General features: G+C 46.0%; 1 protein-coding gene across 5 annotated transcripts in view; it reads left to right on the forward strand.

Annotated features, from left to right (window-relative positions):
- MYO16 (myosin XVI) overlaps positions 1-14026 on the forward strand; it is a 576627-nt gene that overhangs the window by 351305 nt on the left and 211296 nt on the right. For all 5 annotated transcript variants that reach the window (XR_009400078.1, XM_059378159.1, XM_059378158.1 and 2 more), the window contains exons 17-18: positions 10126-10237; positions 13217-13334. Coding sequence is in view for 4 of the 5 variants with exons in the window: in XM_059378159.1 (XP_059234142.1) it covers positions 10126-10237; positions 13217-13334 (230 nt within the window). In the remaining variant the exon portion in view is untranslated. The remainder of the gene's footprint in view (positions 1-10125; positions 10238-13216; positions 13335-14026) is intronic.

The raw sequence follows: 14026 nt of genomic DNA on the forward strand, positions 1-14026 counted from the left end.
TGATTTTTATGACATCGACCTCTGATTTACTTCCGCCAGTCTTTGAACGAGTAGAGCTTGTGCTCACTACTTCCAAACCAACCAGCCACGCCTTGACACCTTCCAGGTCTGTTGAGAACCGCCCAGCGCTCCATGGAACTGACTGGGTGCATACGGAAACTTTGAGATGCATGTGGAAGCTTTTTGGGTGTTTATAAAACCTGCCGCACGCTCAGTAATGGCTTAGATTCTGTGGGAATCCATGAGAGCCTGGAAGACATGCTCTCTTTCCAAGAACAATCACATGGGTTACATTGAATGTCTATATGTCGAATAAGAACAGTAAATATTTATAATGTGTGAAAGGATAAAGTGGAGGAACAGAGTGTATTGTTTAGGATTCTCGAGAGAAAACCAATAGGAGGGATAGAGATATACGGACCCAGATATAAATGTACGTGTGCGTATACAGAATTGGCTCCCACGGGTATGGTGGCTGAGAAGTCCTTGGATCTCCACTCCACAAGCTGGACAGGAGACCTGCTTCTGGCCTGGTCCCTGGGTCTGGCTGGTCAGGAAAAGAATCCTGGTGAGAAAGTGACAGAGCAGGGTAGGTCCATACTGAATCACATGGTGGCCAAGTGCAGCGGGAGAGGGCAGGACCGTGTGTGCAAATACAGCAAACTAAGAATGTTCTGATGGGGAAGAGACTTGCCCGTGTTGGGAAGAGTGTCGGAAAACAGGGAAGAGAATTTATGATGTAGGCGAAATGTTTATGAGTCGAGCACGGACATGAGGGCGGTACGTCTGGGGAAGATTGATCTGATAGAGGCGTGTGCACACACACGCTCATTTTCTTCACTCCAGAATGACACCTACTTGTCACGGCTGGCCTTGCTTTTTCCTGGGGATCGTGGCCAGGCGATTTGCATCGAGTCGATAAAAACACTGTTGTGGAGGAAATGCACTGCTTGGGGGAATTCGTGCACAGGACATCCCAGAGAAAGTGGGCTGTAGGGAACAATGGAACTTATCCAGAATGTTCCACAGGGCTTGGGTATGTGTGGGTTATGCTCCCAGTGGAGAAAGCAAGGGGAGTGATGGCCCAGAGGTGGACGAGAGTGAGGTCTGTCTGGGGGACCAAGGGAAGTTCTGTGCAGCATGGGCTCGGAGGACTCAGAGAGGCTAGAGGAACAGAACACTTGGCCCCTGGTGTGCGGGGCTGTGATGAACCACACCGGGCAGTTAGGATCAAAGGGTTTAGGACCTGAGAAGTGAGTTCACCAGATCCACCTTCCGAAAAGAGAATGTCACAGGGACTAGTTTGGAGGTGGGCAGGAACGGGTTTCCAGAGACCCGGCTCCCGCAGTGCTCTGGGGGAGACTGAACAGGCCCTGGTTCTCCGCTGAGATGCTGAGTCCGCTGAGGCTGCGGGGAACCTGCAGGAAGGTCCCCTCTTGGGTTCACGGTGGGTGAAGAACGGAGCCGGCTCGGGGCTGCTCCACGCGGTGTAGGAGGAGAAGCAAGTGCAGCCGCTGGAATGTTCTCTCCGTCAGATGGAAAGAGTGAAGTCATGCGCGTCATAGAAATCCGTCATTTGACACGGACGTTGAAGTCCCTTTTAGGACGACCAAGTGAGCCCTGCCGAGACACTTGGGGTGAGTTCCTGAGCCCACGGGCGGTCCCAGAGAAGAGCAGGAGGCCCGCTCCCCAGATGTTCGCGGTGGTAGATGGTTCTGGGTCTACATCGCAATTTCTGTGGTGTTTACCTACTACAAGGGTTCCAGTGCAGGTGCCTACCCAGGATTTAAACCTCAGGGAGTGATGAAGTCCTTCACAACAGCGTTAGGGACATGACCTTGCACAACGCTCACCCGTGGAGAGAGAGAGAAAATAGCACAGCGTCATAATTCAAAGTTACCCAAGGGACCCTTCCCCAGGGAGGATTTCGGTACCTGTTCAGCCTTGCCCGGGGATATGTATGTATTTATCTCTATCTGTGTACCGTCTCTCCCTGTGCACAGAGCTGGGGCTGGGCTGGGGGTGACTCGGGATGAAGTACTGTGAGCTCTTCCTTCACCCCTGCAAATATAGCCCCTCTGACCGTGGCTTCTTAGACAGGTGCGTGACGGCCAGACCGAGCCACACATTCTGAGCAAAAACTTCTCTCCCTCCCCATTGCACTCATTGAAATACAGATTGTTCTCTGGGCATACCTCTGTGAAAAGAAAGGGAAGGGGCCCCTTCCTCTGGGAGGAGAGGGGTCCCCATGCTGGACACAGGGCTCGGGGCCTGGTTGCAGACTGGGGTTCAGGCCCCCAGACACTGGCTCTCGGTCTTTGTGCTAAGATGCACCCACTGCGTTCTTGGACCTCCTCTCCCAGCTCTTGGAAACCAGTTAGCTGACCGTGAGCACTCCCTATCTGAAGGATGGTAAGAGTTTAGAATTTGTTTCACCAGATGTTTTGAAGAAATATTCTGACTAATGAAAAAAATATGGACAAACTATTCTGGGAATGTCACAAGACCCAAAGTCTTTCTGAATGCATAATTTATTAAATGGATTCTGTTTTTTTCCTGAAGACCACTGGCAGGGTTTTCCTCTTTCCAAACAAAATAGTTTGCAGCTAATATATTAATATTTTCATTGGTGGAGATTTATGTATCCAAACCTGTGGATAATAAAAACCTTATTCATATCCCGCTGGGGGGGATTTAAAATGCGTTAATACTTTCCAGAGGGTTTAAAAATAATGAAGAAAAGAATTTCCTTTTTAGGGGCAAGGTGGGGGCGGCTGGGCAAGAAGGAGACCAGTTAACCACGTTCCTCAGTAAACTAGTAAACAGCGCTCTCTGTGTTGATGCCAACTGTTTGCTTTTGCCTTATCTGGTTTCTGTTTACATATTAAACATCCCCAAGTAGAAGGCAGCTTTGCCCACAATAGAGAAGACATTGTTCTTCTGTATTTATAAGGGGCAGGCAGAACCCTGCTAGATGCGTCATGTTTTTAGTCTGTGAGCGTCTGACTTGGTGAATGGGCTACGCACGAGGCTTTAATTAGTAATGTCTTTTCTTTGTGTTCGAGCCTTGGTTCCCGGTGTGTCCTGGGCACACGGTTGGTTTGAGTCTGGTGAATGGTGTGCCCAGCGAGCACAGGCAGGGAAGCTGATTTTTGTTTGTTCTTTAATTGTGTGTCGGGATGTAATGGACATATAACATTGGGCTAAGCCGAAGGTGTATGACATGTTGGTTTGTTGTCTCCTGGTGCATAATTATTATTTCTTTTTTTATGGTGAGAACAACAAGCATCCAGTCTCTTAGCAACTGTGATGTTTTGAAGACATGTTGACCGGATTCACCGTGCTGTCCCTTTCATCTCCAGAATGGATTCATTTGCAAGTTGTCTGTCTGTTATTTTAATGTTCCTGGGGCCACTGGGAGACAGGCACCACTGGCACCTGGAGGGGACACAGGCCCTTGAAATTCCACAGTGGAGCATTTTTTTGCAAACAGTCATTGTTTGTATTTGATAGTCAGATCATTTCACCACAACCTCGAATAACCAGCCCTCATGTCAGGGGGATGCCGTCGACCGTTTTCTATAGAAATCTAAAGGCAAAGCTCCATAGGACAGAGCTCTTGCACTCCTCGGCATTTGTCCTAGGAAAACAAAGACGTCCGTTGACCCACAGACCTGCGTGCGAATGCTTGTGGCAACTTTATTCATACTAGTCCCAAAGGGGAAACAACCTAGATGTTCCTCCAGTGCCCACATGGTGGGACAAACTGTGGTACCTTCTGCCTGGGGAACGCTGCTCAGCAATAAAATGAAACAAGTTGCTGAGACCCACAACACACTGAAATTCATAGTCGTGTAGACATTTTTTTCCTGGTGATACATAATAGTCATTGATTCTTGGAAAACTGGAGAACATGGAACAGAAAGAAGAAGGGGAAGAAGAAGAAACGTTCCTCCAGTCAGCCACCCATCTCTCGGTCTTTCCACTTGGGTTTCTGGAAACTTTTTGAAATCACCCGTGGAGAGAGAGAGAAAATAGCACAGCTTCATAATTCAGAGTTACCCAAGGGACAGTAAACCCACACGTCAGTCATTAGAGTTACAGAACGTGCGATGGTGCTGGGGTCTGGATGCTGAGCTCTGTGAAGACGAAGCCTGGGGTTGGTTGGCTTTTTATCCCAAGCCCATGGATCTGCCCCTGTTTTTAAATACCAGTTTAGTGGAAACATTATTAAGTGATGCATTTCACATCAGTTAGGACTTTGGAGTGACTCATCAATTTAGGAACCTAGAAATCTGTTACTTTTCCTAGAATTTGCCTCAAGAGGGATTGACGATGCTCAATATTTGGTGAGAAGAAATGAACAGGGACATTATGAACTGGTTGAGACAAGGTCGACTGAGGAGTAATATTTAGCAAATCTCCTCTTGGTGACCAATTCAGCCAACACTTACCATCGAGAATCTTTACTCTTTAAAAATATAACTTTATATAGCTGATAGCAGTGTTATCAAAGCTTCTACAAAATTGGACTCCCTAATTTCCAGTGTTTTTGTCCTGAGTTAATGAAACCCAAGAGCTTTTAGTCAAGACTCACCTTCTTGGAGGAAGAAGAGCACAATCTCCAGTGCGTCTTCAGAATAATGTGGGGACTTGGATCTGCTCCTGGAATATTTCTACTGTTTCCAGAAATCAGGATGGACATAACTTTCCTGACATAGAACTTTATTTTCTACCTTTGGATATAACTGACCTCCTAAATCATCTTGTCCTTACCTGTTTCACAGACAATGGATTTATAAATAATCCAGATTTAAGCTCATGATAAACACAAGGATATACTTGTCTTCCTCCTGGGATATCTCCTGCCACATCTTCCCTCCACCATGGACCAGAGGGACCAGCATGCAGTTAGACTCAGTCAAGATTTGTATTGAAACAAACCTCTGACTTTGGCTCGTTTAATTTACTTCAGTGCAGATTATTTGCTTCTTGATAGGACTGTAAACAGCAGTCCGATTGAGAGCGAATGTGTTGTTATGACTACGGAGATTTAATATGTACTGATGACGTTTCATGAGGTCAAGTTAAATACGGCTTAGGCCCAGGCACGTGTGTGTCTGCACGGCGTGCCCGGAGTAGAAGCAGAAAGAGTTGAATCACACACTTGGGCATTTCTTGCTGAGAAGACACATCTTACTACAGTGACGTAGCTTAGAGCATGAATATTGCCATGCAGCAGCAATAAAGGTCGTCTAACACAACCTAACTCTGATCCTGGAATTTCTTGTTCAGCAAACCCAGTGAGATGGGTACAGAGCCTCGACTGACCTCCTAACGGCAGGGATCTTACAACCTCAGAGGCAGTACATGGCTGTCTAGGAAGTTTGTTTATTAGAAAATACTTTCTGACGTTGCACTGAAACATGCTTCCTTCTAGGTTCTCATTGCAAATTTGGATTTATGTAAAAACCCTATTATGTAGCAAATTTTAATTAAAATCTAATATTTATAATGATGGGCCATTGATGACAATGGCAGTATCTATAAATTTACCATTACTGTAGCCTAAATTTACATATTGCCTTTGATCAGATTACTGTTTGTAGCAATTGAATCCTTGGGATTTTACTCACTCATGCTAAGCCTGTCTTAGTAGTGTGGTGTGAATTTGGGGTTAAGATGTATATTTGGGTCTCTCTGACCTAGACCATCACAATTCCTTACCTTACCTCACGACCCAATGCAATGGCTTTCCCTTTGATTTTCACCACCCCTGAATTCCATTGTAACATCAAAGATGCTTCAGCCTGGCTGGTCCCTGGAGGCCTCCCCACAGGAGCAGAGACCCCTACACAGAGGCAGCATGAACCCAGCAGCACTTCCCAGGTGCTCCCCTGAGCTGGGAGCTACTCCGTGTCTGGCCCACAGTACACGCTTAGGGCTGGTCTTCCCTGCAGGAAACTTGTAACTGAGCTCGGGGAGCCCTGGGGGCTCCAGACCAGGTGTGTGTTGGTCACCACTTACAGCTGGGAGGCATTCCAGAAACTTCAGCTCCCTTAGACCTTACGTGGGTGCACTGATAGGTCCTTTCTTCAAGGTCAACGTGACGATGAATGGAAGCAGTGCTTCTAAAAGATACAGTCAAGAATGATTAGTACCCACTGCGTTTCCCTTCAAGTAGAATTAGTGGAACAGGATTAATCCATCTATAGTTTTTAACATTATGTAGCCCACATGTTCCTCTTCTGCTCCCTGGTAGAAGTTTCGTCTGGGACATTCCCTCCATTTGCCAAGCCTTCAAAAAAAAAAAAAAAATAGCAAAGATTCTTGGTTTAACAAATGATAATATCGGATGCTTCTGACACAGGACTTTGTGATATGTGTGTGTTGCCAAACATTACTGTTTCAAGTTATGTACGAGTTAGAGGATTAAAAAAAAAAAAAAAAAAAAGATTATCTGAGTAGTCAGTGTATTCTTTTGAGTCATAAAAGAGGCTCTGTGAAACACATTGAGTTCTGAGATTTCAGTACTGGGAATTGTGGGACCATTAATTGTTAGGTGATAAGTAGGAAACAGTCGGATGAAACACTTGTACAAATTCGTCTCTGGTGGTTCTCAGCCACTGTGTTGAGATGATGGGAGGAGTTCGGTGGGGTACGGCTTCCCCAGGAGCGTCGGTCACCCATAACCCACCACCGTCGGGAGCTCTTTCCAAGTGTTGGAAACATCTGGAAATACCATGATAATATTGCACATGTGGTCATTAACCTTGCATTCTGCTTAGTTTAGAAAACTAAAAAAAGCACCAAGAAGTGAGAACCACAATCTATTCCTTTCATCTATTTTATCTGTAGAAGAACAGAAAAACATATTTTATAGTATAAAATTGTCTGTACTGCCAATAACATTTGTTACAATTTCTCAAAATGTTCCTTATTTGAATTACTTATTTGATTAAGAGCTTCATTAATGATAGAGCACGCTGACTAAAACTGCCCATATGTACGAGATACAGTATTTCCAGGAACCCTACTCTCCATGCTCCCTGCAGTGGGGGTATAGAAACCATACCCCATACTGTGTCTTATTTCATTCTCATAAAACCATTGTGAACTAGAAGTGGAGAATGTTTTTAGTCAATTTTTTAAACTACTTAAACTCCATTTTATAGATAAGAAAGTAAAGGCTTAAAATGTCATCAATAAGGGTCAAATCAGACCTAACTCCAAGTCTCCAGATTCCTGGTTGTAATATTTTCTGGGCATATTTTTCAAGTATTTCCCTGTCCTTGTGTGTGGTTTCATTAATAAATAATGTCAAAAGGAAAGTGAGTTCTTTCAATCTCCAAAAAACAAACTTTCAATTTTTTTTTTTTTTTCCTGATACTGTCCTTTCCATTTTAGGATGAAATTTTGCAGATAGCGAAGAACCATACTTCTAGTGATCATTTTAAACATTATTGAATAGTGAGAGAAAGTTTAAATTTACATGGAAGACATTGAGTTCTATTTGGCGGAGTGGGGGGCACTTTCAGGCCAAGAAGTTTTCTGGCCACAGAGGAAAATGCAGCCAATTTTCAAACATCGTTCCTCCATCAGGCAAACTAGTCTCTGAAAGTCTCGATTGTGCGTGGGTGTCCCCTGGACCATTGCATACTTAACAATTCCGCCTGCAACCACTAGGGTTAATGCCACATGGTTTCCTCCCTCCGGAATGTAACGGAAGCCACAATGCCGGTTCTCGTGGCTGCGTGCCACAGGTCTCAGCTGCTGGAAATTCTCTGCCATAAGGACACAAGACATGGGGGATGGGGATGCTGAACTGTTTGAAATGGCCAATCAGTTAAGGGCTTCTTAATTGAGGACTTTTTATTATTGTGAAAGAAACTGGTATTTTGCCCATGTGACTCTGGGATGTTCAGAGGAGCCCCTTGTCCTTTGCAAGGGGTTTGGTGATGTCTCTTGCTGGGATACAGACCAGGCAACGGGCTGCAAGTAAGTGGGGAAGGAAAGGTGGCGTCAGGGAGGCGGGAAGACTCCTGTGGGAAGCAGGAGAGCTGAGAGAGGTTGTGATTTCCTACCTGTAAGACATTTGAGTCACTAAGATTTGGTAAATTTTAGGCAGAATGACCACCATGACCCAGGTTCGATTGATATTGCTGACCTTGACCGTTTCCTTTGGTTCCACTGCCCATCCCCCAACTCGTAATCCAACTTCTGACCCCTGGAAGCACATTAGCCTCAGAGTGCCTGCTTTGAGATACTGGTCGCCTCCAGACCGTATTTGTCACCTTCCCCGGCAGGTCCGAGAGGCCGTGTCCCTCCTGCAGTGCAAGGTACACCCTCCACTGTACCCCTCGCCCCTCCTCGTGACTTTCTGCTCCTCGGAAACGCCACAGCTTCCTTCCTGTCAGCCTTTATCCCGGCTCCGTGTGCTTCCAACTCAGCATGTGACTGTCCCAAAGACCCTCTTGGTCCCCACCCCAGGGGCTGGCTGTGTCACTTGTAGGCTTGGGAGCAGGGGCTGAGGGAGGAGACACCTGCTCACAGCCCCACCTGCTCCACACCAACCCATCCGTGTCCTCCCCACAACACCACGCATTTCCATTTTTCTGTTGTCTCTCTTCTGTCCCCATCGGACAGTCCTAAAAAACTGTTAGCCTTTTGTTTTGATGACTCTGGCTTATTGTGATGTTCCTCCTCCCTTCCTGAACATTCAGTTCTTTCTTCAGCCCTAGAACCTGAGCGTCTGTCTTGGGGTGAGCTCACCCGGTCACATGGGTTTCGTCATCTGCACGTTGATGACTTCCAGATCTTGTTTTCTAGGGTTTTCTGAATTTCAGGTCCTTCCAGCCAATTATTTTTTGGAATTCTACTCAAACTCCTCGAGTAGTCAACATGGCTAATACAAAGAGAAGATTTCTCTCTCAAGCACACACCCCTCCTCCTGGAAAGGCTGTGGTGGCATGAGCCCACTCTGCCGTCTGATCCCTGAGATGTCACTTCAAAAAGCATCATCGATTCTCTTCCTTCTTCGTCTCCATCTGGTCTGTCCCTTCATCCTGCCACGTCTGCCTCCATGGCACCCCCATCCCTCTTCTTTTCTTAACCACTGCTGGCCTCACTGGCTCCCCCAGCCCTGAGTACCCTGCCTGTTCCAAGGAATCTTTCACTGGCTTCTCAGAATACTCTTTTTCACACACCGGTCTGATCCTGCCCTTTCTTTTTTTCAAGACCCTTGGGATTACCTGTTGTTTCTAAGACATAACGGAAGCTCTTTTGCAAGAGAAACGAAACTCTGACTACATCTCCAGCCTCATCAAGTTTGGCTTCCCTCACTGTAGTCTCCAGTTTTGCTGAAATACCTGTGTCCCTGTGTACATCATGCATGGTCAAGGTCGTGCGTCCTTGTGTATGCTGCTGAGTCTTCTGGGGCACCCTTACGTCCTGGATTTGCTTGGAGAATTTCTTATTCAGGTGTCTGCTCTTGGAAGGGAAGCCTTGTCCTGTCTCACAGGTTTTTCTCATCACCCATTCTGGGTTTGGTTCCCTCCCTGAGTATCTCTGCCCTCCCCTCTCGTCCATCTCTGCTCTCCAACTTCCCCGATCTACATTTGTGCGATGAGCCTGTGTCTTTATAACCTCAGCTGCTAGTACTCTATGTTTGGGAAGTGATTCCCATGTGATTTTTGCACAAGAGGAATAAATCAACAGATTAATCAACCGTCGCATAATTAAGGGATATGGACAAGAAGAAATAATAAATTAATCTAAACTACAAATCTTTAATAAAAGTATTAATTACAAAGCATAGGACAGGACCCAGCAGATTCCTACGTGAACTACCTAAAACTTCTGTGACCTTCTCCTTTAGGAAGGAAGGGTACAGCTCAGGTGAGAACCAAGTGAAACAGGGTCATTAGGTTCTGGTACAACAAGAACTCTTTTTTTCTTCCTTCCTGAAACATCATATGCTATTATGTATCAAAGCCTTGTAAACACAGGGTACGCAGTGTCCAGGTGATGCTATTATTCCAGAGACCATAGATGGCGGAAGTGACTCCACTGCCAGAGCTTGACCGCAGGCCAAGCCATGAAGCTGTCTGCTTTCTGTCCTCACAGGTATTTGAACCAGACCCGACCAGAAGATGTCTCAACAGCAGAGCTTTCTCTGAACAGGGAGAAATTCACTCTTTTGAAACAAGCCCTGAATGTCATTGGCTTCAGTCACTTGGTGAGTCACACTGTAAATATTCCACTGAGAAAACCAACCTTCTACTAACGTACAGAAGTTATTCATTCAACGGCATTGACCGAGTCCCTATCATATTTCGGATATGGGTGGGAATACTCGTGATTTGGCCAAGAATAAGCCTCACAGTGTCTGCCTCCTAGAGTTTTCGTTCCCATGGGAGACATGGTGCCCGGGGGTGTGGGTCCCACGAGGACAAACAGTGACCAGAGAGGGGACATCTCTGTTCAAGGGGGCGATCCAGGAGACCTTTCCCCAAATGAACCGTGTGAGCAAACAGGTGAAAAACCGTGCAGTGACCGACTCCAGAGAAAACTGGCGAATCTAAGGGAACGGTTGGCAGCCAAGAATCACTTTGAAAAGCAAACTGATGACTTATTACAGTATCTTTCTGTGCAACATAACATGTGCTTAAAGAATTACCAAATACCAACAGGCATCATGAGGTAGAAAAATGCAATTTAAAATGTTTAAACCACTCCTCTGCAGTAGAAGTTTCTATAATCATGGGAATGTTCTGGACCTAGGTAGGTCCATGATAGACCAGGCACTTACAATGTGGCAAGTGTGAATATGGGCGTGGACTTTTAAGTTTAGGGTATTTTAGTTTTAACTAATTTAAATTTAGGTAGCCTCGTGAGCTCAGTGGTTAATGAATCAGCATAGGTTTAGTGGGCCAGAGATCTGAAATGAGCTGAGTGCGGAGACCCCTCACCACCCCTCAGATTTCTCTTCCCCTCACACAGCGGCTTTTCCCGGTACCTTTGGAATGCCAGTAGCTTAGCAACCCAGATGTAGCCATAGATTTACAGATCTTCCTTTTCTTACAGTCAGTTGATGGATTTGGGTCTTTGTTTTTATTTTTTATTTTTCCCTAGCCCACATAGATACCACGCACGGGGCTGCAAGGTGTGGAAAGGCTGGGGAGATCGGGGCTCAGCCTACATGAAACCATGAAACAGCTCTGGGCACTTCCCCTCAGCCCATTCGGAGATGGGAGTTCTAGGGCCGTGCAGTCACATGCTATCTTATTTTCTCTCTCTCTCTCTCTCTCTGATGATCCGATCTCCACATTTCTGTCTTTAAGTGAGTCCCGGCCAATTGCACTTTTCTGTCCTTGCGTTTGCAACTGTTGTACTTTTTTGTTATTTTTTTCCCCCTTCTTCTGTGCCTAAAATTTCTGCTTCCTTCTAGGAAACTGGGATATAGAGACGGGTAAGGAATCATTCTACCAAAGTACCCGTTGCCTGGAAACAGGGCTTTAAAAATCCATGATTGATTCTCAAAGGCAGGGCCACCAAAATACGCTTTCCCCCTAAGGTAGCTAATAAGAGAATCGAACAACCCTTCTGGTAAAAGAAATAAGTGCATTTTAACAAAAGACATGAAGGTAATCCTTTCACTGTGATGCTTGAGGTTGATGGCTGTGGGGACATTTCAGTGCACTTAGGAGGGATGGCTCATGTCCAGGAAGACTAGAAGCAAGGTGTTTCTGGGCTGGGGAGGCCCTCGAAGAAGACTTGCTCATCAAGGAGCTTCTACCTGTGTCCAGTGGGACGGCGGCGACCGTCACTCTCTCTCCACGGACACAGGGCGGCAGCCCTCATCTCACAGGGCACAGTATTCAGCTGTGATTCGTAGTGTGGCTGGTGGTCTTACTCTGTCTCCACGGCTAAGCTCTCAGATCCTTAAGGTCCCAACAAAGCCTTCTTCGTGACCCTGTCCCTAGAGTGCCTGTGTCACGGAGCACTGGAAAAATCTACTGAGGAGTGACTATTTATTACAAAGGGGGGAGAGCCGTTGTCAGGGAGCGTGAGGAGGAAACGGTTATTCAAAGCAACATAACTGACTAAAATTTGAAACCATAACCTGACGTTGGCAGGGTACCAAAACCGTTTGTAAGTAATGCCACAGTCCTAGAGTATTAGACCTAAACATTACTTAGAGACTGTCCTTGTCAGCATTCTCATTTTGAAGAAAATAGAATTATACTTTGTGGTGAGAACTAGAAGTTCTAGAGGGGAGTCAGAGTTACATCACCCCACTTATATATTTATAAAGCAAAGTATGAGTTGCTTTTAGTAAATTGTCACAGGCAGCAGCTTTTTATTTCAAAAATTAAAGGCTAGGGAAATGAGAATTTAAAAGATTATGTCACTTGCCCAGCATGGAGCTTAACCAGTGTCACTCATAATGTCATGATACTAAAAGATTGTTCTAGAGAAGTGTTTCTCGGCTCCAGCTTTTTCTTGATTTTTCATTGTCGCCACAAAATGACTGTCCATAATCCAAATTTAAGGTCTGGTTTCTCTCTTTCTGCAGAGTTCCAGATTCTCAGATCTCCTTCTGCAGCAGACAGTGTCTTATTTCCTTCTCCGTTCTGCTCAAAGATAGCTCTTGCCAACACCCATTTCTTTCTCTTTTCCTTAAAATACCTTAAAAAACAATTAGCATTTTTTAATCTAGGCATAGATGTTTGTATCATGCCTTCCTGAATTTCCCGGCAGAAGTGAGAAGTCCTATAATCACACCAGCAGTTTAGCTCAGATGGGACAGCACAGGGAGATGGACATCGGCGCCCAAGGCCTCTGGGGGCGCAGCCTCAGCGTGGGGCCCCGTGCCAGGCCCAGGAAGACGCGTGCGGCCCATCAGGGCGAAGTGATTCATGTCTCAGGGCGAGATTTATCTAGAAACTGTCCGTTTATGTCAGAGAGTCACTTCCTCTCCCTCTTTAAAGGAGCAGAGACATTGATTAGAGGAAATATGCACTCGAGTGATTTTGTTTTCCAGCTGGAGATGGGCCGTCCTCTGACCAGACACTCCAGATCTGAAAAGTCATCACAGCCCCACCAACAGGGCCTGCATCAATTTTTTTTTAAGCTATTAGGTTTTTAGAGGATTTGCCTTTTCATCTTTCGGCTAAGCAATTCTGCTTGTTTTCTGTCTTTGTAAAACGCGCAGGAGGTAGAGAATCTGTTTGTGATCCTGGCGGCAATATTACACATTGGAGACATTCGATTCACGGCTCTGACCGAGGCCAACTCTGCATTTGTCTCTGACCTCCAGCTTCTGGAACAAGGTCAGTAGAACAGAGCTTCCATCAACCTCGCGGGTGTGCAGCTTTGCAGACCTGCCGGTAGATGGAGACAGAGTACAGAAAAGCCCTGGGGAGGGCGCCCTTTCTGCAGAGTAGAATTCAGAAGGGTAAAAAAATATGTTCATAATAACAAAAATAATAATGGAAGAGCTGTATCCACTTTGTTCTTCTCTCTTACAAATGGTTTGGGAGATGAATAGCAGTACGTAGTACGTGATGTTCTCGTGCTTCCCACACTGACCGAGTCGGTTCTTAGGCGGGTACTTGGGTTTATTTATGTTGTGCTGGATACCCTCGGCCCACCCTGCCACCCGTGTATTGGGGGCTGTGCTATTAGCCCAGCAGTTTAAACAATATAATTACTTCCTTTCAAAGGTCTTGCCAAGAGCCTCTCTCTCCCCTCTGAAGTTGCCTTGTTAGTCACTCCCAGATTTTTTCAAAATACTGTCAAGCCACAGATTGTCAACGAGCGTGCCGTCTTCACCTCCTATCCACGTAGTTCAACGGGGGGCCGGGAAGAGCATCCAGGGCTGTCTGCGAGGGCAGGGAGGGAAGACACGTGCAGATCTCAGGCAGGAGCCCACGAGCCCGCTAGCGCTGTCCCTCCCAGAAGCGGTGTCTCCAATTCACTTTGGTAATTAGAGCGCTCGTTCGGAGTCCTGGAATCAGCACAG

This window comes from Mustela nigripes, chromosome 15 (assembly GCF_022355385.1).
Source record: "Mustela nigripes isolate SB6536 chromosome 15, MUSNIG.SB6536, whole genome shotgun sequence".
Classification (NCBI taxonomy): domain Eukaryota; kingdom Metazoa; phylum Chordata; class Mammalia; order Carnivora; family Mustelidae; genus Mustela; species Mustela nigripes.